The sequence below is a fragment of the Aythya ferina genome (genome assembly GCF_964211825.1).
Source record: "Aythya ferina genome assembly, chromosome: 1".
NCBI lineage: Eukaryota > Metazoa > Chordata > Aves > Anseriformes > Anatidae > Aythya > Aythya ferina.
Genome location: NC_140296.1, coordinates 8,079,530 through 8,105,487, shown reverse-complemented (window position 1 = coordinate 8,105,487; position 25,958 = coordinate 8,079,530). Strand labels below are relative to the sequence as shown.

Here is a 25,958-nt window from a genome sequence, read left to right as displayed (position 1 = left end):
TCCTTTTGAGTTTGATAGGGATCTAAGCATCTAAATACTCTTCCAGATCTGGGCTTGTTGTCTAATTATGGGATTCGTGCCCTGCATACATGAAATTTATAATTCCTTTTCAAGGGACACCCACTGAGAATCACATTAGCCTGCTAGGAGCTACTGAGAGATGCACAGCGTAACTTGGGAGCTTAAGACTACAAGCAGAGGTGGTTAATGGGCTGCTCACCTTCTTTAACTGAGCAGCACAACCATTTTGCTAGGGCAGGGGAAGCATTTCTAAACAGCCAGGAACTGCAGGTAGTTTGCATTCCCTCACCCAAGGGATGAAGTGCAGCCTACTCAGGGGGTTGCTTAAAGAGAAATAATGTGCAAAACCGGGCACAATTTTGAGGGCAGAAAAAAAAAAAAAAAGGAGGGGGGGGAAACACAGCCAGTGCTAAACTGCAGTTGGTTTTAACTTTGTAACATGTCAATGTTATTTCATCAGATCTTTTTGCTTATCTTTTCACAGATTGTTAACTGGGCCTACAAGCATGGTCTTGCTTCTTGGTACCCTGAGCCAGCAGACAAAGAAGCTTTTGTGAAACAGCTTATTTATAGTCCCGATTACGATTCGTTCATTATTGATGATTACACGTGGCCTCCCACAGCCATGCAAACACAAGATGTATAAGATTCATGAGAACTGTTTTCTCATTTTTTTCCATCAGTTCCCGTGGTCCATATCATTGCTGATATAAATGCACTTCCAGCCTTGCAGAACGATAAAAGTAAATGAATCCAAGTACTTTTTTACTTGCTACTGCCTTTTCTCTGTGGGATCACATGAACGGGATAAAATAAAGTCCACACTGAGCAGTCAGTACTCCACAGAGAAAGGCAAAGTATAGTTCCAGCCCATCCCAGTCAGTTTGCACTACAGGCTTTGCCATCATTTAAAGTCCCATGAACCCCATGAACACTGATGTTCCCTCTACAGGTTTAAAAACACTACGTTTCAGCTGTGTAACAACAGGTACAGGAGGAGGCAGGGACTCCTCCAAGGACGGAGGCTGAAAATAGTCATGTGGTTCCTTTTCTCAGCAAGAATGCTCAATGAGTTCTTGCCAAAACCAAGAATCCCACAAAACATTGCCATTATCTTCTAACACTCTGGTCCCTGACCAGTCACCCTCACATAAGACAGGAGTAGCTCCTACCACTCTTGGAAGACCTTATGGGCTGTCTTCTCTGAAACCTGCCGCTGTCAGGAGTCTCCCAGCACTTGTAATTACAGAGGTACTGTTCACCCCACACGCTTCCAAAGCCCCACTAACATTCAACAAGTAATTTAAGTACAGCTGGAATCCAAACCGAAAGTGCTTGGAGAACCCCCTGGAAGGTACTGACAGTGATCTGTGACTGAAAGGATCATTCTTGCAAGACTTATGCTAAAACAGCAGGTCCAGGGTGTGTGGGTTTGTTCCAACAACCTCTTTAACTGGTACCATGCCATGAATATCCACAGGGAATATCCATAGTTTTCAACCCCCAGGGAGTATCAGTAGTTTTGGGTTGGCCTCTTCTCACATATAAGACTAGAGGGAATGGCCTCAAGTTGCACCATTGGAGGTTTAGGTTGTAAATTAGGAGAAACTTCTTAGAAAGAGTGGTTAGGCATTGGAACAGGTTGCCCAGGGAGGAGGTGGAGTCACCATCCCTGAGGGTGTTCAAGGAAAGGTTGGACCTGGTGCTTAGGGACATGGTTTAGTGGGTGATACTGGTGGTAGGGGGATGCTTGGGCCAGATGATCTTGAAGGTCTCTTCTAACCTCAGTGATTCTCGGGATCGAGTTTCCCCAACGCACACATGCCTACCCCATACTGCATCACCGCATCTCCTGCTGTGCACTGCAAGGATGTGCTGCCCACAGCCAAAGGCACTGCTGGGGCTCTGGTCCTCTGGGGGTGGTCTGCGTGTGTCACAGAGGCCCAGGGAGGCTTCCCCCAGCCCAGCAAAATTGTCACGGCCCCTGCAAACAAACACTGTCCCGATGGGCTTATCGTGTTCCCAGCCAGAAATGGGAAAGAACAGAGGAGACTGCTACCAGCTCTTCTCTTCCCATTTCTCACAGCTCATATGCAGCACGGCTGAGGCTGGTTACCACCGCCTTTATCCAGTAATATTTAGCTTGTACGTGCCAGCACCTTTCACGTTCATTCCATACGTAAGTCTTCTTGCTCAGCCCAAGGAAGGGAAGAGAAAGGAGGAAGGCTCTGGGATGCTGGAGACATACTCACAAATACTTGCCTTTTTCAGCAAGAGACCCCAAAACGGAGGTTTCCTTAGACCCGTCCTCATCTCATGAACTCAGCCCCGAACACTGCTGCCATCTCCTGTCAGTTAACCCCAATAGGTTATAAAATGAGCCCCACAGCTGCTCGCTCACTCCCCTGCAGTGGGGTGAGTAAGAGAATCAGATGGGTCAAAGTGAGAAAAGCTGCAGGTTAATGGGACGACATTTTTACAGGTAGAGCAAAAGCTGGACCTGCAAGCACTGTCAGGAGCCAGCTCTCACACTGCCTGCTCTTAGTGTCTTTCTCCATCCTCACTACTACTCCCTTGTTCATCTTCTCTGTGTCCCCTGGGGTGTCTGAGGAGCTGTTCATCTCCAACCCCTCCAGATTCTATGCGGTCAGTCAGGGGCCACAGAAGCAAGTATACTCACTTGGGAAAGATAATGCTACCAGAGCTCATCTGTGAGAGGGCCTGACAGCGAGTGGCCTTAAAGGTGAAGTCAGGCTCCTGCTGCTCTGCTACGGTATGCTGAGGAACATGAGTCTTCAAAGACAGTAAGGGATAATTCAGCAGAATAAGTAGAGGAGCAACCAGGAAAGTGAAGAAGCAAGGCAAAAAGTATCTTAGTGCTCACATGGCTTGCAATCAAGTGTGGGCAGATGTCATGGGATGATTTGATTCATCTGGTCCAAGGCAGAGATTGACTGCCTCCCCCGTGTCGCGTTAAGGGGTGTAGCCGATTAACCGTTACGGGCCCGGTCAGATTCAGGATACTGAACCAGTCGGACATTCACCAAAAACACATTAACCGTCTGGGGGTCCAGTCAGACATTCACCATCAGCGCATTAACGGCCTGGGGGTCCGTTCAGACATTCACCAAAAACGCATTAACCATCTGGGGGTCCGTTCGGACATTCACCAAAAATGCATTAACCGCCTGGGGGTCTGGTCAGATTCAGAACACTGAACTATCACGGATAACCACCCTCACCCTCGTTGCACTCAATGAGAGTTATCACAATGCAATCAAGTATGGTTTATTACAGCAACAGATAATCAGGTTCTTTTGGATTGCTGGTGATAGGGACTGTCTGCAAAAGCAAGCTAGTATGCATAAAATACACAGGTGTTATAGGTGTTTTAGGTGTTACAGATGTTACAGATGTTATAGGTGTTTACAGGTGTTATAGATGTTACAGATGTTATAGATGTTACAGGTGTTATAGGTGTTGCAGGTGTTACAGATGTTACAGGTGTGCAGCCTAGAAATAAACGCGTTAAAAGGATCAAAGACTCTATAGAGGTTTATAAGCAAGTATTCAGATCTCACCCAAAGGCGTCCCAATGGGGGGGGAAGAGAGGCTCAGCCCGTCAACTGATCCCAGGAGTCAGGAGGTCCTAAGGATGTTGTCCTCAGGATGGTATCTCCCCTGATGGTGGTATCTTCCCTAACATCCCCTTTCTCTTGGGCCAATTTATATTATTTTTCATCTTTTAGGTGGAGCTTGAGTGGCTCTAGTCAAGCATATCTTGGTTATGATTGGTGTAAAGTTTTCCCGTCTCCGTTTAAAGTAATAGGCTCCGAGAAATTCAGAGCGCATGCTCAGTGAGGGGTGGTCGCACCTTGGAGGCGGGTAGCTTTTGGGATGGAGGTGTGTTTTGGTATTATAATAATATTATAATGAGCAAAAAGTACACTAAGGTACAGCATTTGTCAGAACATGACAGGTCTTTGGCTCAGGGTGGCAAAAAGTGCAGCTTTGTGCACAAGAACAATCGAGGCCCCACCTGATTACAGAGCCTAGCCGTGGTGTCTCCACTCCACTCTACGCTCCGTGCTGTTCCTTAGAGCTAGCACACCAAGTTTCCCCAGCACGACAGCATCTAAGGCTGGGAGCCTAGGGAACGCTCAGGTAATGCAGTTATGCCCTACCCTGAAAGCCTCTTCAATGCTGTACCTTTTCCTAAAAATGTGAATGTTAGTTTTATTTTCCTAGTTACTTCAGGCATTTACACCACACCTCGTCACCCTGGAGAGGCTGGCTGGAGAGTCACTCTGGCGCGTGAGCAGCCTGCTCTTAATAGCAGGAGGCATCCCTGTAAGGAGGAAACGAGAAGGACAGTAAGAGCTGCTCCTTGGTGGCCACGCAAGTTGGCAGGGAATGAGCCTCCCTGCTTGGTCGGGTGCTATTTCTAAAAAGCAGAGCAAGCTGGGAGAAGGCTTGGCCTAGAAGGGAGTCTCCTTGGCCACTGGCATTTCACAGGTGGGGATGGGAGTGCTGGCACTCTCTGCTGCCATCGTAGCCCCACGTTCTCCCTTTGGGCACATCCAGCCCACAGCAGGGTTTTCAGTGGACAGGAGCTGCAGGGGGCCAGTGCGCAAGAGACCTAAGCACTGCCGAATGCTACGGGAAGCTCTGGGTTGCTCTGCTGTCATGGTCCCTACCAAGGCCCAGCAGAGCTACTGCCACAGGGAATTGGGGTCAGATCAGCCTCATCCTTTGCAGGGCACGGCCTTCCAGCCTCGCCTCCGTACCCCTTGCCCTCAGGGAAATGCACAGGCAGTGGAAGCAGGGACATGTGGCCTGGGAAGAGTACAGAGATGAAGTCTGGATGTGCAGGGATGACATCAGGAAAGCCAAGGCAGGGATGGAACTGATCTTGGCAAGGGATGCAAAGAATAACAGGAAGGGATTCTATAGGTGCATTGCTCGGAGAAGAAATGCCAAGGAGAGTGCACCTCCTCTGGTGGATGATAAGGGTGAGTGGGTAACGACAAACATGAAGAAAGCTGAGATACTCAGCAACTTCTTTGCCTCAGTCTTCACTGTCCATCAGGCATCCCAAGTCTTTCATTTCCCTGAACCTGTAGATAGAGGCTAGGGGAGCAAAGTCCCTCCTACTGTAAACAAAGAGCAGGTTTCTGTGGAACACTGCAGTCATTGGTCCCAGCCAACATGTGTTCATGAGGGGTAGGTCCTGCCTAACAAATGTGATTTCGTTTTATGATATCTAGTCAATAAAGGGAAACTTTTGGAAAAGTTGGCAGGCCACTAGGGAGGACTATAAGGATGTTGCGAGGCTATGCAGGGACAAAATTAGGAAGGCCAAAGCTCATCTGGACCTCAATCTGGCTACTGCCGTTAAAGATAACAAAAAACGTTTTTATAAATACATCAACACAAAAAGGAGGACTAAGGAGAATCTCCATCCTTTACCGGATGTGGGGGGAAACTTAGTTACAAGAGATGAGGAAAAGGTGGAGGTGCTCAATGCCTTCTTCGCCTCAGTTTTTAGCGGCAATACCGGTTGTTCTCTGGATACCCAGTACCCTGAGCTGGTGGAAGGGGATGGGGAGCAGGATGTGGCCCTCACCATCCACGAAGAAGTGGTTGGTGACCTGGTACGGCACTTGGATGTGCACAAGTCGATGGGGCCGGATGGGATCCACCCGAGGGTACTGAGAGAACTGGCAGAGGAGCTGGCCAAGCCACTATCCATCATTTATCAGCAGTCCTGGCTATCGGGGGAGGTCCCAGTCAACTGGCAGCTAGCAAATGTGATGCCCATCTACAAGAGGGGCCGGAGGGCAGACCCGGGAAACTACAGGCCTGTCAGTTTGACCTCAGTGCCAGGGAAGCTCATGGAGCAGATCCTCTTGAGAGTCATCACGCAGCACTTGCAGGGCAAGCAGGCGATCAGGCCCAGTCAGCATGGGTTTATGAAAGGCAGATCCTGCTTGACGAACCTGATCTCCTTCTATGACAAAGTGACGCGCTGGGTGGATGAGGGAAAGGCTGTGGATGTGGTCTACCTTGACTTCAGCAAGGCTTTTTACACCATCTCCCACAGCATTCTCCTCAAGAAACTGGCTGCTCTTGACTTGGACTGGCGCACGCTTCATTGGGTTAGAAACTGGCTGGATAGCCGGGCCCAAAGAGTTGTGGTAAACGGAGTCAAGTCCAGTTGGAGGCCAGTCACTAGTGGCATTCCCCAGGGCTCGGTGCTGGGGCCGGTCCTCTTTAATATCTTCATCAGTGATCTGGACGAGGACATTGAGTGCACCCTCAGTAAGTTTGCAGATGACACCAAGCTATGCGCGTGTGTCAATCTGCTTGAGGGTAGGAAGGCTCTGCAGGAGGATGTGGATAGGCTGCACCGATGGGCTGAGGTCAACTGCATGAAGTTTAACAAGGCCAAGTGCCAGGTCCTCCACCTGGGGTGCAATAACCCCAAGCAGAGCTACAGGCTGGGAGATGAGTGGTTGGAGAGCTGCCAGGCAGAGAAGGACCTGGGAGAGATGGTGGATAGTCGGCTGAATATGAGCCAGCAGTGTGCTCAGGTGGCCAAGAAGGCCAACAGCATCCTGGCTTGCATAAGAAACAGTGTGACCAGCAGGGCTAGGGAGGTGATTGTCCCCCTGTACTCGGCTCTGGTGAGGCCGCACCTCGAGTACTGTGTTCAGTTTTGGGCCCCCCGCTACAAGAAGGACATCGAGGTGCTTGAGCGGGTCCAGAGAAGGGCAACAAAGCTGGTGAGGGGCCTGGAGAACAAGTCCTACGAAGAGGAGCTGAGGGAGCTGGGCTTGTTCAGCCTGGAGAAGAGGAGGCTCAGGGGTGACCTTATCGCTCTCTATGGGTACCTCAAGGGAGGCTGTAGTGAGGTGGGGATTGGTCTATTCTCACATGTGCCTGGTGACAAGACAAGGGGGAGTGAGCTTAAGTTGGGCCAGGGGAGTTTTAGGTTGGATCTTAGGAAGAACTTCTTTACCGAAAGGGTTGTTATACATTGGAACAGGCTACCCAGGGAAGTGGTGCAGTCACCATCCCCGGAAGTATTTAAAAGATGTTTAGATGTAGAGTTTAGGGATATGGTTCAGTGGGGACTGTTAGCGTTAGGTCAGAGGTTGGACTCAATGATCTTGAGGTCTCTTCCAACCTAGAAATTCTGTGATTCTGTGATTCTGTGCAACCAGCTGATATGATCTTTTTGGACTTCAGCAATGCTTTTGACACGGTTTCCCATAGGATCCTACTGGACAAAATGTCCAGCATACGGCTAAACCAAAACATCATAGGATGGGTGAGCAATTGGCTGACAGGCAGGGCTCAAAGAGTTGTGGTAAATGGGGTCACATCAGGCTGGCGGATGGTCACCAGTGGGGTTCCTCAAGGCTCCATTTTAGGGCCAGTCCTCTTCAATGTCTTTATAAACGATTTGGATGTAGGACTAGAAGGTGTTTTGAGCAAATTTGCCGGAAACACCAAACTTGGAGGAGTTGTAGACTCGGCTGAGGGTGGAAAGGCCTTGCAGAGAGATCTGGGCAGACTGGAGAGCTGGGCGATCACCAACCGCATGAAGTTTAACAAGAGCAAGTGCCGGGTCCTGCACCTGGGACGGGGCAACCCTGGCTATACGTACAGCCTGGGCGATGAGACGCTGGAGAGCAGCCCTGCAGAGGGGGATCCGGGGCTTGTGGCTGACAGCAAGTTGAATATGAGCCAGCAGTGTGTCCTGGCAGCCAAGAGGGCCAACTGTATCCCGGGGTGCATCAAGCACGGCATCGCTAGTTGGTCGAGGGAAGTGATCATCCCGCTCTACTCTGCGCTGGTGCGGCCTCACCTCGAGTACTGTGTGCAGTTCTGGGCACCACAGTACAAAAAGGATGTAAAACTGTTGGAGAGGGTCCAGAGGAGGACTACAGAGATGGTGAAGGGACTAGAGGGGAAGACGTGTGACGAGCGGCTGAGGTCACTTGGCCTGTTCAGCCTGGAGAAGAGGAGGCCAAGGGGAGACCTCATCACAGTCTACAACTTCCTCGCAAAGGGGAGTGCAGGGGCAGGCATCCACCTATGCTGCTTAATCACCAGTGATAGGACCTGTGGGAATGGTGTCAAGCTGAGGCAGGGGAGGTTTAGGCTAGACACAGGAAGAGGTTCTTCACCAAGAGGGTGGTTGCTCACTGGACCACGCTTGCCAGGGAAGTAGTCACTGCACCAAGCCCATCTGAATGTAAGAAGCATTTGGACTGTGCACTTAGTCACATGGTCTAAAATTCTGGGTAGACCTGTGTGGCGCCAGGAGCTGAACTCAATGATCCTTATGGGTCCCTTCCAGCTGGGATATTCTATGATTCTATGATACCACCTGATGAAACTACTCAAGTATAAGTAAGTCTGTGGGGCCCCACACAGCCCCACCGACTCTTTCACGGCGCTGCAGGACACCGCACAGTCTGTTGTGTCTGAAGTCATGTCAAAGACGATGGCTAAAATGCGGGAACAAGGCCAACGACCGGCAGCACTGGGGGACCCGGCACACATGGGGTGCCCAGTGACAGCAACAAGATCAGCCGGCGTCCAGAGTGACATGGAGAGCAGGTGGACCGCTGCTCTGCCAGCGTTCGATTGTCGGGGAGGTGCAGGAAAAACAACTGCCAGCAGAGACCATGCACCAGCCAGCCCAGGCAGGGTTGAAAAGCAAGAGCAAGAGAGAGCGCAAAACGTCAAACCCAGGCAGGGGAGCAGCAAGGAGGGGACAAGCCAGGGCCGAGGCAGGAAAGAAAGCGGTTCTGTGGGATGGGACAAAGAGGAAGAGATTGTCATCTTCAACTCCTGGATCAACCCCAGGTTCGGCAGACTCTTCCAGGAACCACAGGCTTTTCCCCCGGAAGAAGGCGGCTCATCCAGCACCGTGGACAGGGAGGCCGCAGCACAAGAAGCAGAAAACCCAACAAGCGCCTCTCTTGGCTCATCAGAGCCCACGGACACTGCACTGTCAGCTGCTGCCCTGGCAGAAGGTCCCGGGGAAGAGAGGCACGGCACGCCTCTCACAGCACCAGCACCAGCAGAGAGGACGCCAGCAAGTCCTCCATCAGCCCCTGCTTGCGAAGATGAGGGGTACAGAGCGCCTCCCCAGACACCTGGAGGTCAAGAGTCAAAGCCATCAGCATGTCCCAGCCCCAGTGAGCACAGCACTGCAGTGGTGGTTGAGAGCCATGGACGTGCACGACATGCCTCCAGTGTCTCTGCGGAAGAGCTGGATGAAACAGCCGAGATCGTTGTCGCTGCAGTGCTACTCCATTCTGTAGCCATCATGCAGGGAGCCACCAGCAAGGCACCCACTGCTCCCTTGGCCGCATGGGCCAGGGTGCCTCCTCCCACCCCAGAGCCTGTTGACCGTACATCTTCAGCCTCTGCCTTGGCCAGAGGCCCTGTGGGGGAGGCCAGCAAAGCCCCTCTTGTTGGAGCAGCAGCACTACAAGAAGGAGAAGTGTCTTCCCCTTTGACTACAGAGCCTCTCAGGGAAGACATGACAGATCTCAGCCCAGCAGCAGTTGACGAAACCGGAGCAGTGGCTACTGCCTTGGCTACGGTTCCTGGGCACCAGGTGAGCCCAGCACGTGTGGTGGTCTCCAGGCACCGAGGGCAGCCCGAGGCAGAAGCAGTGCGTGGGGTGTGCGTGCTGGGGAGCTGCCTGCTGCTCTCCATTCCCAGACGCCCCAGGCACAAGGGCTGACATCCCTTCCATCACCTGCCTGTGCTCTTGCTCTCCCCATGCAGGTTGCCGCCGAGCAGGGAGGCCAAGCGCAGTCCTCCTGCACCAAAGCTACACCAGCAGACGAGCCAGCAACGTGCCAGAAACAAGAGTCGTCCCGGGGACTTTTGGATGGGCCTGTTCAGAGCAGCGAGCAGGAGCAAGGGCTAGGTACGCGCAGGGGGGCTGGCTGGTCCTGGGCCACCCCTCCCCTTGGGGGAAAGGCCTTGGTGGTGGTGTGGGGGGAAGGCAGGGGCTTGCCCATCACCCGCTCAGGCGCTAACCTACACCTCTCTGTCTCCCACAGGCATCCATGACCTCGCACAAGCCCCGGCACGCCAGCCACGGCCCACCCACATCAGGAGACAGGCGCTTTGGGCTCTGTGCAGTGCTTTGTGCTGCAGCTTCATCGCAGAAGAGTGGGAGTAGCAGCGCCCAGCTGCCAGCAACAGGAGGGCGCTCGGTGCTGGCAGCTGACATCACTGATAGGAACAGGACAGTGCCCCAGGAATTCAGAGGAGGGCTGTGGGGTGGCAGCTCCTGGAAGGAGCAGGCTACGAGGGGAGGACGAGGCTGCAAAGCCCACCTTGTTCGGTCTGACTTGACATCCAATGGAGTGGGATACTGCATCCCAAACTTTCACAATCCCTGAAAAGCAAGGGAAAGAGAGGTCATGCTGCAAGCCAGCCCGCTCCTGCAGCACAGCCCTGGTGGCCGAGGGAGCCGGTGCCCATGTCCTGGGCTCTTGGCAGTGACAGCCCCTGGGACACCTCTCTGCCCTTCCCTTCCGAATGTCACAGATGCCACAGATGACATCTCGATGGCTCAAATCTCCTCTTTCTAAAACGTGGTGCCTCTGCCAAGCCTACCTTGTGGGAACAGTTGCTGGCCCTATACTTTCCATTAGGGTGTGCCCAGGTCAGGAGACTGATAGCTGCCACGGGGCTGCAGCAAGTTTTAGGTCTCTGGATAACCATGGGGTGGTGTCTGGGAACCGCAGCCCAGCCACGCTCTGTGTTTACAGCACATGTAGCCTTAGAGACTGAAATGCAGGAGTAAGATACTTAGAGTTTTAATAACAGTTTTCATCTGATGAACAAGAAAACAGGAAAACACAGGAGATCTGTGAACAGAATCAGCATCTTTACTAATGTTCAGTAAAAACATTGACCATTTTCTGCTGTTTTAGGTGGCTTTGTTATCTCTCAGGAACTCCTTGCATTCCTCTTCTGCCGGGACCTGTTGCAAAGCCGTTAAAAACTCGCCTTTACCTGAGAGCTTCTCGGCAGCTAAAGCAGCAAGCTTTGTATTAAACCTATACATCGTGGCTGCGCTTGGAAAGCACTTCTGTGAGATGAAAGGTGTAAGGTGTTCTTAGCATCACCTTGAAACCTAGCTCAGTAAGGTCTTTATAGTACTAGAGAGAGTTGCACTTGTCCTTGAAATATGCAAGCATGTGCCGTTATGCTTATACAGTGCTGCGTATTTACACACACCATAAATAAGTTCTTACCTGCTGAGCCTGGGTAACCATATCCTTATGGACTGTGTCTAAACTGACATTCGACTGCCGATACAATGGTCTCTGCTTGTTCTTCAGCAAAGCCTGAAAAACAGGTGAAGGATGAGAAATTAAGGTAACATTAGAAGGCTGGGTGACGAGTAGAGCAAGAGGTCCACAATAAATCGGGGCACTCAAGTGCTGTACCTAACTACAGTAGCAAATGGGAAATCGCACGGTTACTGAAAACTGATGGTGAAAGCTGGTCGCTGTGACGTCTCACTACGTGAAAAACAGACAATGCTGCAAAAAGATCGTTACCTTTTAATGTACTGAAACAGTCTTTGCAAGCAGCTGATGGGACTACCAATATTTCTGTACCGTGTTTAACTGCTCATGCATTATAAAAAGAATTGAGCAAAATTTTACTTTACCATAAACTTTGGCAAATTCTATTAAACCGAAACTTATCTTGAGCTATGCACCATGTATCCTATAGAATAATGCAATTAAAAGGTGAGCCTGCATATGTTCAAAGTTTCCTGCGCAGGTGTCCATACATGTAAAACTGATTTAAAAACTGCTGTATCTATTGACTTTACAATTCAGGCTACAAGATGTGTGCTTTCTGAGGATAAAAATTACACTTTCTTGATAGCTCAGTGCAATTTTGAACTGTTTGAAGATGATGTGTGTAAAGAGTGGGGAAAAAAAAAAAAAAAAAAGCGCCACAAGCGCCAGGCAGAACGGATCCCGTCCTTCTGCTGGAGCTGGGCTCTTCTTTTGTGCATATTGCCAGAGCAGCAAGGGGCAGATCCCGGGCTGCCAGGCCCAACGTGAGGCCACCAAGCAGGCGCCAGCTGCCAGAGGCTGCAGGAAGGTTCCAGAAGCAGCGGCAGCAGCCCGGGCAGGGGCAGCCGCGAGTGCAGGAGCCGCTCCTGGGCTGTGGGCTCAGCGGCAGACGCCTGCCCCTGCAGGGGACCAGGCCCACCCAGAGCCTGCCCAGTGGCATGGGCCTTGCCCAGACATCCTGGGGGGAAGCCCTGGCCGCAACAAGTGAGCGGGGGGGATGCAGAAGCCCCTCACAAATGCTGACGAAAAACAGGGCCCACAAAGTGAGAGGCAACCCTGCAAGACTTGGAGCAAAGAGGCACTGTCTCTCCAGAGAGCACGTTTCCTTCAGCACGAAGAAAAGGAAAGGCCTCTTGGCTCTAGGTGCCGCCCACCATCACTGACAGCCGTGCTGCGGACAGGCCAAGGCCTCAGCCAGCTTGTGGCGCGGGGGGCAGGCAGAACTGCCAAATGGCTGCCAGGGCTGTCAGAGGAAGGGTCAGGAGCTGCCCTGTCGGGGAGCAGCTTTTCTCTCTCTCTCTGTGCACTCAGGGAGCATCTTTCCTGTAGGGCCGCCAGCGAGCTGAGCAACCCGGTAGCGAGAATGAAGCTCTCTCATTTCTGGCCCATACAAACCTCGAGCAGGCCCCGCGGAGCGTGCACAGTGATCCATTCGGGTGTGGAAAGAAAAGTGCAGAACAGCCATTTATTTATTTATTAAATCTTAATGAAATAAAGATAAATCTTAATGAAATAAAGATAAATATTACATCTTAATGAAATGAAATAAGAAATGTGTGTAGAGCGCAATCCTGGAAGCAAGACAGAGGCAGTGCGCCTCAGCCCAGTGATTTTCCAGGCTGTGGAAAACTGCATTTGGACTTGTTGCAGAGGAGCAGCCAGCTAGTATCCTTCAAGATGAAGACAACACCCTGCTTTTGGGCTAGGGCATAGGACAGAAAGAGCAGGGTCTCTGGATTGCAGCGCTGCACGGTGTCTTGCGGAATGCCGGCGTGCAAGGACAGCCAGGCATAACTCAGGACACCTATCAGAGGTGCACCTAAGGAAAAGAAGCAAGGAGTAACATAGAGTAGATGGGCCTGCAAGGAGGGCAGTCCCGTCTGGGCAGCTGCTGGGCCCTGCAGACCTGCTCAGCCACAGCATCTGATGCCCTGATGCCGGCCTGCACCTGCAGCTGCGCCAGCTACCCCGAGCGCAAGTCAACTGCCAACGCAGCCATCAGGGTGCCAACAGCACGGACAGGGACGTTTCCAGGAGCTGCTGTCTGGAGGGAGATGCAAGGCATTGCTGGGCCTTGGCTTGTGAGGAGCTCAGGCCTTTCTGAGGATGTTCTGGAGGAGCTGTGTAAGCGCTCCGCTGCCCTCCCGGCAGCAGCAGCTGAGCAGGCAGCCTAAAGTGAGGGGAGCCCTGCCATTCATCTGTCTTCTCACCGGGAAAAGTTTCTTTCTTATATGGGAGCCCGTGAATTCTGGCAAAGTGTTCTGAAAGCTGGAAGATGGGCTTCTTTACACCAAGGAGCCCAAAGTCTGCCATGGGTAGCTCCCAGTTAATAGCGAAGACCGTGCCCAGCCCAGGGATTGCAACCCCCTGAAACACCCCTCTGGGGTGTTTCTTCTGCTTGAGGAGGCGGGCTGTGGGGTGGCAGCTCCTGGAAGGAGCAGGCTACGAGGGGAGGACGAGGCTGCAAAGCCCACCTTGTTCGGTCTGACTTGACATCCAATGGAGTGGGATACTGCATCCCAAACTTTCACAATCCCTGAAAAGCAAGGGAAAGAGAGGTCATGCTGCAAGCCAGCCCGCTCCTGCAGCACAGCCCTGGTGGCCGAGGGAGCCGGTGCCCATGTCCTGGGCTCTTGGCAGTGACAGCCCCTGGGACACCTCTCTGCCCTTCCCTTCTGAATGTCACAGTGCAGTCATTGGTGCCAGCCAATATGGGTTCACGAGGGGTAGGTTCTGCCTAACAAATGTGATTTGCTTTTATGATAAGATATCTAGTCAATGAAGGGAAGCCAGCTGATGTGATCTTTTTGGACTTCAGCAATGCTTTTGACACGGTTTCCCATAGGATCCTACTGGACAAAATGTCCAGCATACGGCTAAACCAAAACATCATAGGATGGGTGAGCAATTGGCTGACAGGCAGGGCTCAAAGAGTTGTGGTAAATGGGGTCACATCAGGCTGGCGGATGGTCACCAGTGGGGTTCCTCAAGGCTCCATTTTAGGGCCAGTCCTCTTCAATGTCTTTATAAACGATTTGGATGTAGGACTAGAAGGTGTTTTGAGCAAATTTGCCGGAAACACCAAACTTGGAGGAGTTGTAGACTCGGCTGAGGGTGGAAAGGCCTTGCAGAGAGATCTGGGCAGACTGGAGAGCTGGGCGATCACCAACCGCATGAAGTTTAACAAGAGCAAGTGCCGGGTCCTGCACCTGGGACGGGGCAACCCTGGCTATACGTACAGCCTGGGCGATGAGACGCTGGAGAGCAGCCCTGCAGAGGGGGATCCGGGGCTTGTGGCTGACAGCAAGTTGAATATGAGCCAGCAGTGTGTCCTGGCAGCCAAGAGGGCCAACTGTATCCCGGGGTGCATCAAGCACGGCATCGCTAGTTGGTCGAGGGAAGTGATCATCCCGCTCTACTCTGCGCTGGTGCGGCCTCACCTCGAGTACTGTGTGCAGTTCTGGGCACCACAGTACAAAAAGGATGTAAAACTGTTGGAGAGGGTCCAGAGGAGGACTACAGAGATGGTGAAGGGACTAGAGGGGAAGACGTGTGACGAGCGGCTGAGGTCACTTGGCCTGTTCAGCCTGGAGAAGAGGAGGCCAAGGGGAGACCTCATCACAGTCTACAACTTCCTCGCAAAGGGGAGTGCAGGGGCAGGCATCCACCTATGCTGCTTAATCACCAGTGATAGGACCTGTGGGAATGGTGTCAAGCTGAGGCAGGGGAGGTTTAGGCTAGACACAGGAAGAGGTTCTTCACCAAGAGGGTGGTTGCTCACTGGACCACGCTTGCCAGGGAAGTAGTCACTGCACCAAGCCCATCTGAATGTAAGAAGCATTTGGACTGTGCACTTAGTCACATGGTCTAAAATTCTGGGTAGACCTGTGTGGCGCCAGGAGCTGAACTCAATGATCCTTATGGGTCCCTTCCAGCTGGGATATTCTATGATTCTATGATACCACCTGATGAAACTACTCAAGTATAAGTAAGTCTGTGGGGCCCCACACAGCCCCACCGACTCTTTCACGGCGCTGCAGGACACAGCACAGTCTGTTGTGTCTGAAGTCATGTCAAAGACGATGGCTAAAATGCGGGAACAAGGCCAACGACCGGCAGCACTGGGGGACCCGGCACACATGGGGTGCCCAGTGACAGCAACAAGATCAGCCGGCGTCCAGAGTGACATGGAGAGCAGGTGGACCGCTGCTCTGCCAGCGTTCGATTGTCGGGGAGGTGCAGGAAAAACAACTGCCAGCAGAGACCATGCACCAGCCAGCCCAGGCAGGGTTGAAAAGCAAGAGCAAGAGAGAGCGCAAAACGTCAAACCCAGGCAGGGGAGCAGCAAGGAGGGGACAAGCCAGGGCCGAGGCAGGAAAGAAAGCGGTTCTGTGGGATGGGACAAAGAGGAAGAGATTGTCATCTTCAACTCCTGGATCAACCCCAGGTTCGGCAGACTCTTCCAGGAACCACAGGCTTTTCCCCCGGAAGAAGGCGGCTCATCCAGCACCGTGGACAGGGAGGCCGCAGCACAAGAAGCAGAAAACCCAACAAGCGCCTCTCTTGGCTCATCAGAGCCCACGGACACTGCACTGTCAGCTGCTGCCCTGGCAGAAGGTCCCGGGGAAGAGAGGCACGGCACGCCTCTCACAGCACCAGCACCAGCAGAGAGGACGCCAGCAAGTCCTCCATCAGCCCCTGCTTGCGAAGATGAGGGGTACAGAGCGCCTCCCCAGACACCTGGAGGTCAAGAGTCAAAGCCATCAGCATGTCCCAGCCCCAGTGAGCACAGCACTGCAGTGGTGGTTGAGAGCCATGGACGTGCACGACATGCCTCCAGTGTCTCTGCGGAAGAGCTGGATGAAACAGCCGAGATCGTTGTCGCTGCAGTGCTACTCCATTCTGTAGCCATCATGCAGGGAGCCACCAGCAAGGCACCCACTGCTCCCTTGGCCGCATGGGCCAGGGTGCCTCCTCCCACCCCAGAGCCTGTTGACCGTACATCTTCAGCCTCTGCCTTGGCCAGAGGCCCTGTGGGGGAGGCCAGCAAAGCCCCTCTTGTTGGAGCAGCAGCACTACAAGAAGGAGAAGTGTCTTCCCCTTTGACTACAGAGCCTCTCAGGGAAGACATGACAGATCTCAGCCCAGCAGCAGTTGACGAAACCGGAGCAGTGGCTACTGCCTTGGCTACGGTTCCTGGGCACCAGGTGAGCCCAGCACGTGTGGTGGTCTCCAGGCACCGAGGGCAGCCCGAGGCAGAAGCAGTGCGTGGGGTGTGCGTGCTGGGGAGCTGCCTGCTGCTCTCCATTCCCAGACGCCCCAGGCACAAGGGCTGACATCCCTTCCATCACCTGCCTGTGCTCTTGCTCTCCCCATGCAGGTTGCCGCCGAGCAGGGAGGCCAAGCGCAGTCCTCCTGCACCAAAGCTACACCAGCAGACGAGCCAGCAACGTGCCAGAAACAAGAGTCGTCCCGGGGACTTTTGGATGGGCCTGTTCAGAGCAGCAAGCAGGAGCAAGGGCTAGGTACGCGCAGGGGGGCTGGCTGGTCCTGGGCCACCCCTCCCCTTGGGGGAAAGGCCTTGGTGGTGGTGTGGGGGGAAGGCAGGGGCTTGCCCATCACCCGCTCAGGCGCTAACCTACACCTCTCTGTCTCCCACAGGCATCCATGACCTCGCACAAGCCCCGGCACGCCAGCCACGGCCCACCCACATCAGGAGACAGGCGCTTTGGGCTCTGTGCAGTGCTTTGTGCTGCAGCTTCATCGCAGAAGAGTGGGAGTAGCAGCGCCCAGCTGCCAGCAACAGGAGGGCGCTCGGTGCTGGCAGCTGACATCACTGATAGGAACAGGACAGTGCCCCAGGAATTCAGAGGAGGGCTGTGGGGTGGCAGCTCCTGGAAGGAGCAGGCTACGAGGGGAGGACGAGGCTGCAAAGCCCACCTTGTTCGGTCTGACTTGACATCCAATGGAGTGGGATACTGCATCCCAAACTTTCACAATCCCTGAAAAGCAAGGGAAAGAGAGGTCATGCTGCAAGCCAGCCCGCTCCTGCAGCACAGCCCTGGTGGCCGAGGGAGCCGGTGCCCATGTCCTGGGCTCTTGGCAGTGACAGCCCCTGGGACACCTCTCTGCCCTTCCCTTCCGAATGTCACAGATGCCACAGATGACATCTCGATGGCTCAAATCTCCTCTTTCTAAAACGTGGTGCCTCTGCCAAGCCTACCTTGTGGGAACAGTTGCTGGCCCTATACTTTCCATTAGGGTGTGCCCAGGTCAGGAGACTGATAGCTGCCACGGGGCTGCAGCAAGTTTTAGGTCTCTGGATAACCATGGGGTGGTGTCTGGGAACCGCAGCCCAGCCACGCTCTGTGTTTACAGCACATGTAGCCTTAGAGACTGAAATGCAGGAGTAAGATACTTAGAGTTTTAATAACAGTTTTCATCTGATGAACAAGAAAACAGGAAAACACAGGAGATCTGTGAACAGAATCAGCATCTTTACTAATGTTCAGTAAAAACATTGACCATTTTCTGCTGTTTTAGGTGGCTTTGTTATCTCTCAGGAACTCCTTGCATTCCTCTTCTGCCGGGACCTGTTGCAAAGCCGTTAAAAACTCGCCTTTACCTGAGAGCTTCTCGGCAGCTAAAGCAGCAAGCTTTGTATTAAACCTATACATCGTGGCTGCGCTTGGAAAGCACTTCTGTGAGATGAAAGGTGTAAGGTGTTCTTAGCATCACCTTGAAACCTAGCTCAGTAAGGTCTTTATAGTACTAGAGAGAGTTGCACTTGTCCTTGAAATATGCAAGCATGTGCCGTTATGCTTATACAGTGCTGCGTATTTACACACACCATAAATAAGTTCTTACCTGCTGAGCCTGGGTAACCATATCCTTATGGACTGTGTCTAAACTGACATTCGACTGCCGATACAATGGTCTCTGCTTGTTCTTCAGCAAAGCCTGAAAAACAGGTGAAGGATGAGAAATTAAGGTAACATTAGAAGGCTGGGTGACGAGTAGAGCAAGAGGTCCACAATAAATCGGGGCACTCAAGTGCTGTACCTAACTACAGTAGCAAATGGGAAATCGCACGGTTACTGAAAACTGATGGTGAAAGCTGGTCGCTGTGACGTCTCACTACGTGAAAAACAGACAATGCTGCAAAAAGATCGTTACCTTTTAATGTACTGAAACAGTCTTTGCAAGCAGCTGATGGGACTACCAATATTTCTGTACCGTGTTTAACTGCTCATGCATTATAAAAAGAATTGAGCAAAATTTTACTTTACCATAAACTTTGGCAAATTCTATTAAACCGAAACTTATCTTGAGCTATGCACCATGTATCCTATAGAATAATGCAATTAAAAGGTGAGCCTGCATATGTTCAAAGTTTCCTGCGCAGGTGTCCATACATGTAAAACTGATTTAAAAACTGCTGTATCTATTGACTTTACAATTCAGGCTACAAGATGTGTGCTTTCTGAGGATAAAAATTACACTTTCTTGATAGCTCAGTGCAATTTTGAACTGTTTGAAGATGATGTGTGTAAAGAGTGGGGAAAAAAAAAAAAAAAAAAGCGCCACAAGCGCCAGGCAGAACGGATCCCGTCCTTCTGCTGGAGCTGGGCTCTTCTTTTGTGCATATTGCCAGAGCAGCAAGGGGCAGATCCCGGGCTGCCAGGCCCAACGTGAGGCCACCAAGCAGGCGCCAGCTGCCAGAGGCTGCAGGAAGGTTCCAGAAGCAGCGGCAGCAGCCCGGGCAGGGGCAGCCGCGAGTGCAGGAGCCGCTCCTGGGCTGTGGGCTCAGCGGCAGACGCCTGCCCCTGCAGGGGACCAGGCCCACCCAGAGCCTGCCCAGCGGCATGGGCCTTGCCCAGACATCCTGGGGGGAAGCCCTGGCCGCAACAAGTGAGCGGGGGGGATGCAGAAGCCCCTCACAAATGCTGACGAAAAACAGGGCCCACAAAGTGAGAGGCAACCCTGCAAGACTTGGAGCAAAGAGGCACTGTCTCTCCAGAGAGCACGTTTCCTTCAGCACGAAGAAAAGGAAAGGCCTCTTGGCTCTAGGTGCCGCCCACCATCACTGACAGCCGTGCTGCGGACAGGCCAAGGCCTCAGCCAGCTTGTGGCGCGGGGGGCAGGCAGAACTGCCAAATGGCTGCCAGGGCTGTCAGAGGAAGGGTCAGGAGCTGCCCTGTCGGGGAGCAGCTTTTCTCTCTCTCTCTGTGCACTCAGGGAGCATCTTTCCTGTAGGGCCGCCAGCGAGCTGAGCAACCCGGTAGCGAGAATGAAGCTCTCTCATTTCTGGCCCATACAAACCTCGAGCAGGCCCCGCGGAGCGTGCACAGTGATCCATTCGGGTGTGGAAAGAAAAGTGCAGAACAGCCATTTATTTATTTATTAAATCTTAATGAAATAAAGATAAATCTTAATGAAATAAAGATAAATATTACATCTTAATGAAATGAAATAAGAAATGTGTGTAGAGCGCAATCCTGGAAGCAAGACAGAGGCAGTGCGCCTCAGCCCAGTGATTTTCCAGGCTGTGGAAAACTGCATTTGGACTTGTTGCAGAGGAGCAGCCAGCTAGTATCCTTCAAGATGAAGACAACACCCTGCTTTTGGGCTAGGGCATAGGACAGAAAGAGCAGGGTCTCTGGATTGCAGCGCTGCACGGTGTCTTGCGGAATGCCGGCGTGCAAGGACAGCCAGGCATAACTCAGGACACCTATCAGAGGTGCACCTAAGGAAAAGAAGCAAGGAGTAACATAGAGTAGATGGGCCTGCAAGGAGGGCAGTCCCGTCTGGGCAGCTGCTGGGCCCTGCAGACCTGCTCAGCCACAGCATCTGATGCCCTGATGCCGGCCTGCACCTGCAGCTGCGCCAGCTACCCCGAGCGCAAGTCAACTGCCAACGCAGCCATCAGGGTGCCAACAGCACGGACAGGGACGTTTCCAGGAGCTGCTGTCTGGAGGGAGATGCAAGGCATTGCTGGGCCTTGGCTTGTGAGGAGCTCAGGCCTTTCTGAGGATGTTCTGGAGGAGCTGTGTAAGCGCTCCGCTGCCCTCCCGGCAGCAGCAGCTGAGCAGGCAGCCTAAAGTGAGGGGAGCCCTGCCATTCATCTGTCTTCTCACCGGGAAAAGTTTCTTTCTTATATGGGAGCCCGTGAATTCTGGCAAAGTGTTCTGAAAGCTGGAAGATGGGCTTCTTTACACCAAGGAGCCCAAAGTCTGCCATGGGTAGCTCCCAGTTAATAGCGAAGACCGTGCCCAGCCCAGGGATTGCAACCCCCTGAAACACCCCTCTGGGGTGTTTCTTCTGCTTGAGGAGGCGGGCTGTGGGGTGGCAGCTCCTGGAAGGAGCAGGCTACGAGGGGAGGACGAGGCTGCAAAGCCCACCTTGTTCGGTCTGACTTGACATCCAATGGAGTGGGATACTGCATCCCAAACTTTCACAATCCCTGAAAAGCAAGGGAAAGAGAGGTCATGCTGCAAGCCAGCCCGCTCCTGCAGCACAGCCCTGGTGGCCGAGGGAGCCGGTGCCCATGTCCTGGGCTCTTGGCAGTGACAGCCCCTGGGACACCTCTCTGCCCTTCCCTTCTGAATGTCACAGTGCAGTCATTGGTGCCAGCCAATATGGGTTCACGAGGGGTAGGTTCTGCCTAACAAATGTGATTTGCTTTTATGATAAGATATCTAGTCAATGAAGGGAAGCCAGCTGATGTGATCTTTTTGGACTTCAGCAATGCTTTTGACACGGTTTCCCATAGGATCCTACTGGACAAAATGTCCAGCATACGGCTAAACCAAAACATCATAGGATGGGTGAGCAATTGGCTGACAGGCAGGGCTCAAAGAGTTGTGGTAAATGGGGTCACATCAGGCTGGCGGATGGTCACCAGTGGGGTTCCTCAAGGCTCCATTTTAGGGCCAGTCCTCTTCAATGTCTTTATAAACGATTTGGATGTAGGACTAGAAGGTGTTTTGAGCAAATTTGCCGGAAACACCAAACTTGGAGGAGTTGTAGACTCGGCTGAGGGTGGAAAGGCCTTGCAGAGAGATCTGGGCAGACTGGAGAGCTGGGCGATCACCAACCGCATGAAGTTTAACAAGAGCAAGTGCCGGGTCCTGCACCTGGGACGGGGCAACCCTGGCTATACGTACAGCCTGGGCGATGAGACGCTGGAGAGCAGCCCTGCAGAGGGGGATCCGGGGCTTGTGGCTGACAGCAAGTTGAATATGAGCCAGCAGTGTGTCCTGGCAGCCAAGAGGGCCAACTGTATCCCGGGGTGCATCAAGCACGGCATCGCTAGTTGGTCGAGGGAAGTGATCATCCCGCTCTACTCTGCGCTGGTGCGGCCTCACCTCGAGTACTGTGTGCAGTTCTGGGCACCACAGTACAAAAAGGATGTAAAACTGTTGGAGAGGGTCCAGAGGAGGACTACAGAGATGGTGAAGGGACTAGAGGGGAAGACGTGTGACGAGCGGCTGAGGTCACTTGGCCTGTTCAGCCTGGAGAAGAGGAGGCCAAGGGGAGACCTCATCACAGTCTACAACTTCCTCGCAAAGGGGAGTGCAGGGGCAGGCATCCACCTATGCTGCTTAATCACCAGTGATAGGACCTGTGGGAATGGTGTCAAGCTGAGGCAGGGGAGGTTTAGGCTAGACACAGGAAGAGGTTCTTCACCAAGAGGGTGGTTGCTCACTGGACCACGCTTGCCAGGGAAGTAGTCACTGCACCAAGCCCATCTGAATGTAAGAAGCATTTGGACTGTGCACTTAGTCACATGGTCTAAAATTCTGGGTAGACCTGTGTGGCGCCAGGAGCTGAACTCAATGATCCTTATGGGTCCCTTCCAGCTGGGATATTCTATGATTCTATGATACCACCTGATGAAACTACTCAAGTATAAGTAAGTCTGTGGGGCCCCACACAGCCCCACCGACTCTTTCACGGCGCTGCAGGACACAGCACAGTCTGTTGTGTCTGAAGTCATGTCAAAGACGATGGCTAAAATGCGGGAACAAGGCCAACGACCGGCAGCACTGGGGGACCCGGCACACATGGGGTGCCCAGTGACAGCAACAAGATCAGCCGGCGTCCAGAGTGACATGGAGAGCAGGTGGACCGCTGCTCTGCCAGCGTTCGATTGTCGGGGAGGTGCAGGAAAAACAACTGCCAGCAGAGACCATGCACCAGCCAGCCCAGGCAGGGTTGAAAAGCAAGAGCAAGAGAGAGCGCAAAACGTCAAACCCAGGCAGGGGAGCAGCAAGGAGGGGACAAGCCAGGGCCGAGGCAGGAAAGAAAGCGGTTCTGTGGGATGGGACAAAGAGGAAGAGATTGTCATCTTCAACTCCTGGATCAACCCCAGGTTCGGCAGACTCTTCCAGGAACCACAGGCTTTTCCCCCGGAAGAAGGCGGCTCATCCAGCACCGTGGACAGGGAGGCCGCAGCACAAGAAGCAGAAAACCCAACAAGCGCCTCTCTTGGCTCATCAGAGCCCACGGACACTGCACTGTCAGCTGCTGCCCTGGCAGAAGGTCCCGGGGAAGAGAGGCACGGCACGCCTCTCACAGCACCAGCACCAGCAGAGAGGACGCCAGCAAGTCCTCCATCAGCCCCTGCTTGTGAAGATGAGGGGTACAGAGCGCCTCCCCAGACACCTGGAGGTCAAGAGTCAAAGCCATCAGCATGTCCCAGCCCCAGTGAGCACAGCACTGCAGTGGTGGTTGAGAGCCATGGACGTGCACGACATGCCTCCAGTGTCTCTGCGGAAGAGCTGGATGAAACAGCCGAGATCGTTGTCGCTGCAGTGCTACTCCATTCTGTAGCCATCATGCAGGGAGCCACCAGCAAGGCACCCACTGCTCCCTTGGCCGCATGGGCCAGGGTGCCTCCTCCCACCCCAGAGCCTGTTGACCGTACATCTTCAGCCTCTGCCTTGGCCAGAGGCCCTGTGGGGGAGGCCAGCAAAGCCCCTCTTGTTGGAGCAGCAGCACTACAAGAAGGAGAAGTGTCTTCCCCTTTGACTACAGAGCCTCTCAGGGAAGACATGACAGATCTCAGCCCAGCAGCAGTTGACGAAACCGGAGCAGTGGCTACTGCCTTGGCTACGGTTCCTGGGCACCAGGTGAGCCCAGCACGTGTGGTGGTCTCCAGGCACCGAGGGCAGCCCGAGGCAGAAGCAGTGCGTGGGGTGTGCGTGCTGGGGAGCTGCCTGCTGCTCTCCATTCCCAGACGCCCCAGGCACAAGGGCTGACATCCCTTCCATCACCTGCCTGTGCTCTTGCTCTCCCCATGCAGGTTGCCGCCGAGCAGGGAGGCCAAGCGCAGTCCTCCTGCACCAAAGCTACACCAGCAGACGAGCCAGCAACGTGCCAGAAACAAGAGTCGTCCCGGGGACTTTTGGATGGGCCTGTTCAGAGCAGCGAGCAGGAGCAAGGGCTAGGTACGCGCAGGGGGGCTGGCTGGTCCTGGGCCACCCCTCCCCTTGGGGGAAAGGCCTTGGTGGTGGTGTGGGGGGAAGGCAGGGGCTTGCCCATCACCCGCTCAGGCGCTAACCTACACCTCTCTGTCTCCCACAGGCATCCATGACCTCGCACAAGCCCCGGCACGCCAGCCACGGCCCACCCACATCAGGAGACAGGCGCTTTGGGCTCTGTGCAGTGCTTTGTGCTGCAGCTTCATCGCAGAAGAGTGGGAGTAGCAGCGCCCAGCTGCCAGCAACAGGAGGGCGCTCGGTGCTGGCAGCTGACATCACTGATAGGAACAGGACAGTGCCCCAGGAATTCAGAGGAGGGCTGTGGGGTGGCAGCTCCTGGAAGGAGCAGGCTACGAGGGGAGGACGAGGCTGCAAAGCCCACCTTGTTCGGTCTGACTTGACATCCAATGGAGTGGGATACTGCATCCCAAACTTTCACAATCCCTGAAAAGCAAGGGAAAGAGAGGTCATGCTGCAAGCCAGCCCGCTCCTGCAGCACAGCCCTGGTGGCCGAGGGAGCCGGTGCCCATGTCCTGGGCTCTTGGCAGTGACAGCCCCTGGGACACCTCTCTGCCCTTCCCTTCCGAATGTCACAGATGCCACAGATGACATCTCGATGGCTCAAATCTCCTCTTTCTAAAACGTGGTGCCTCTGCCAAGCCTACCTTGTGGGAACAGTTGCTGGCCCTATACTTTCCATTAGGGTGTGCCCAGGTCAGGAGACTGATAGCTGCCACGGGGCTGCAGCAAGTTTTAGGTCTCTGGATAACCATGGGGTGGTGTCTGGGAACCGCAGCCCAGCCACGCTCTGTGTTTACAGCACATGTAGCCTTAGAGACTGAAATGCAGGAGTAAGATACTTAGAGTTTTAATAACAGTTTTCATCTGATGAACAAGAAAACAGGAAAACACAGGAGATCTGTGAACAGAATCAGCATCTTTACTAATGTTCAGTAAAAACATTGACCATTTTCTGCTGTTTTAGGTGGCTTTGTTATCTCTCAGGAACTCCTTGCATTCCTCTTCTGCCGGGACCTGTTGCAAAGCCGTTAAAAACTCGCCTTTACCTGAGAGCTTCTCGGCAGCTAAAGCAGCAAGCTTTGTATTAAACCTATACATCGTGGCTGCGCTTGGAAAGCACTTCTGTGAGATGAAAGGTGTAAGGTGTTCTTAGCATCACCTTGAAACCTAGCTCAGTAAGGTCTTTATAGTACTAGAGAGAGTTGCACTTGTCCTTGAAATATGCAAGCATGTGCCGTTATGCTTATACAGTGCTGCGTATTTACACACACCATAAATAAGTTCTTACCTGCTGAGCCTGGGTAACCATATCCTTATGGACTGTGTCTAAACTGACATTCGACTGCCGATACAATGGTCTCTGCTTGTTCTTCAGCAAAGCCTGAAAAACAGGTGAAGGATGAGAAATTAAGGTAACATTAGAAGGCTGGGTGACGAGTAGAGCAAGAGGTCCACAATAAATCGGGGCACTCAAGTGCTGTACCTAACTACAGTAGCAAATGGGAAATCGCACGGTTACTGAAAACTGATGGTGAAAGCTGGTCGCTGTGACGTCTCACTACGTGAAAAACAGACAATGCTGCAAAAAGATCGTTACCTTTTAATGTACTGAAACAGTCTTTGCAAGCAGCTGATGTGACTACCAATATTTCTGTACCGTGTTTAACTGCTCATGCATTATAAAAAGAATTGAGCAAAATTTTACTTTACCATAAACTTTGGCAAATTCTATTAAACCGAAACTTATCTTGAGCTATGCACCATGTATCCTATAGAATAATGCAATTAAAAGGTGAGCCTGCATATGTTCAAAGTTTCCTGCGCAGGTGTCCATACATGTAAAACTGATTTAAAAACTGCTGTATCTATTGACTTTACAATTCAGGCTACAAGATGTGTGCTTTCTGAGGATAAAAATTACACTTTCTTGATAGCTCAGTGCAATTTTGAACTGTTTGAAGATGATGTGTGTAAAGAGTGGGGAAAAAAAAAAAAAAAAAAGCGCCACAAGCGCCAGGCAGAACGGATCCCGTCCTTCTGCTGGAGCTGGGCTCTTCTTTTGTGCATATTG

At 52.9% G+C, this 25,958-nt stretch overlaps 4 protein-coding genes across 4 annotated transcripts in view; all 4 read left to right on the top strand.

Annotated features, from left to right (window-relative positions):
• The window catches only part of ME3 (malic enzyme 3), a 128,790-nt gene extending 128,005 nt beyond the window's left edge, over positions 1 to 785 (top strand). The window contains exon 14 of the mRNA XM_084511502.1: positions 506 to 785. Within this exon, the coding sequence (XP_084367628.1) occupies positions 506 to 667 (162 nt within the window). The 3' untranslated portion in view covers positions 668 to 785. The remainder of the gene's footprint in view (positions 1 to 505) is intronic.
• A 7,828-nt stretch (positions 786 to 8,613) lies between these two features.
• LOC311432933 (uncharacterized protein) lies at positions 8,614 to 11,533 on the top strand. Its single transcript, XM_084511529.1, has 3 exons — positions 8,614 to 9,661; positions 9,835 to 9,979; positions 10,116 to 11,533. The coding sequence occupies exons 1-3, from the start codon at positions 8,642 to 8,644 to the stop codon at positions 10,235 to 10,237; spliced, it is 1,287 nt and encodes a 428-aa protein (XP_084367655.1). The 5' UTR covers positions 8,614 to 8,641; the 3' UTR covers positions 10,238 to 11,533.
• Positions 11,534 to 13,821: 2,288 nt separating this feature from the next.
• On the top strand, positions 13,822 to 17,164 carry LOC311429675 (uncharacterized protein; the record flags this gene model as incomplete). Its single annotated transcript, XM_084505788.1, has 3 exons — positions 13,822 to 16,588; positions 16,762 to 16,906; positions 17,043 to 17,164. The coding sequence occupies exons 1-3, from the start codon at positions 15,452 to 15,454 to the stop codon at positions 17,162 to 17,164; spliced, it is 1,404 nt and encodes a 467-aa protein (XP_084361914.1). The 5' UTR covers positions 13,822 to 15,451.
• A 3,584-nt stretch (positions 17,165 to 20,748) lies between these two features.
• LOC311432930 (uncharacterized protein) lies at positions 20,749 to 25,477 on the top strand. The gene is made up of 3 exons (XM_084511510.1): positions 20,749 to 23,515; positions 23,689 to 23,833; positions 23,970 to 25,477. The coding sequence occupies exons 1-3, from the start codon at positions 22,379 to 22,381 to the stop codon at positions 24,089 to 24,091; spliced, it is 1,404 nt and encodes a 467-aa protein (XP_084367636.1). The 5' UTR covers positions 20,749 to 22,378; the 3' UTR covers positions 24,092 to 25,477.
• The last annotated feature ends 481 nt before the right edge of the window (positions 25,478 to 25,958 follow it).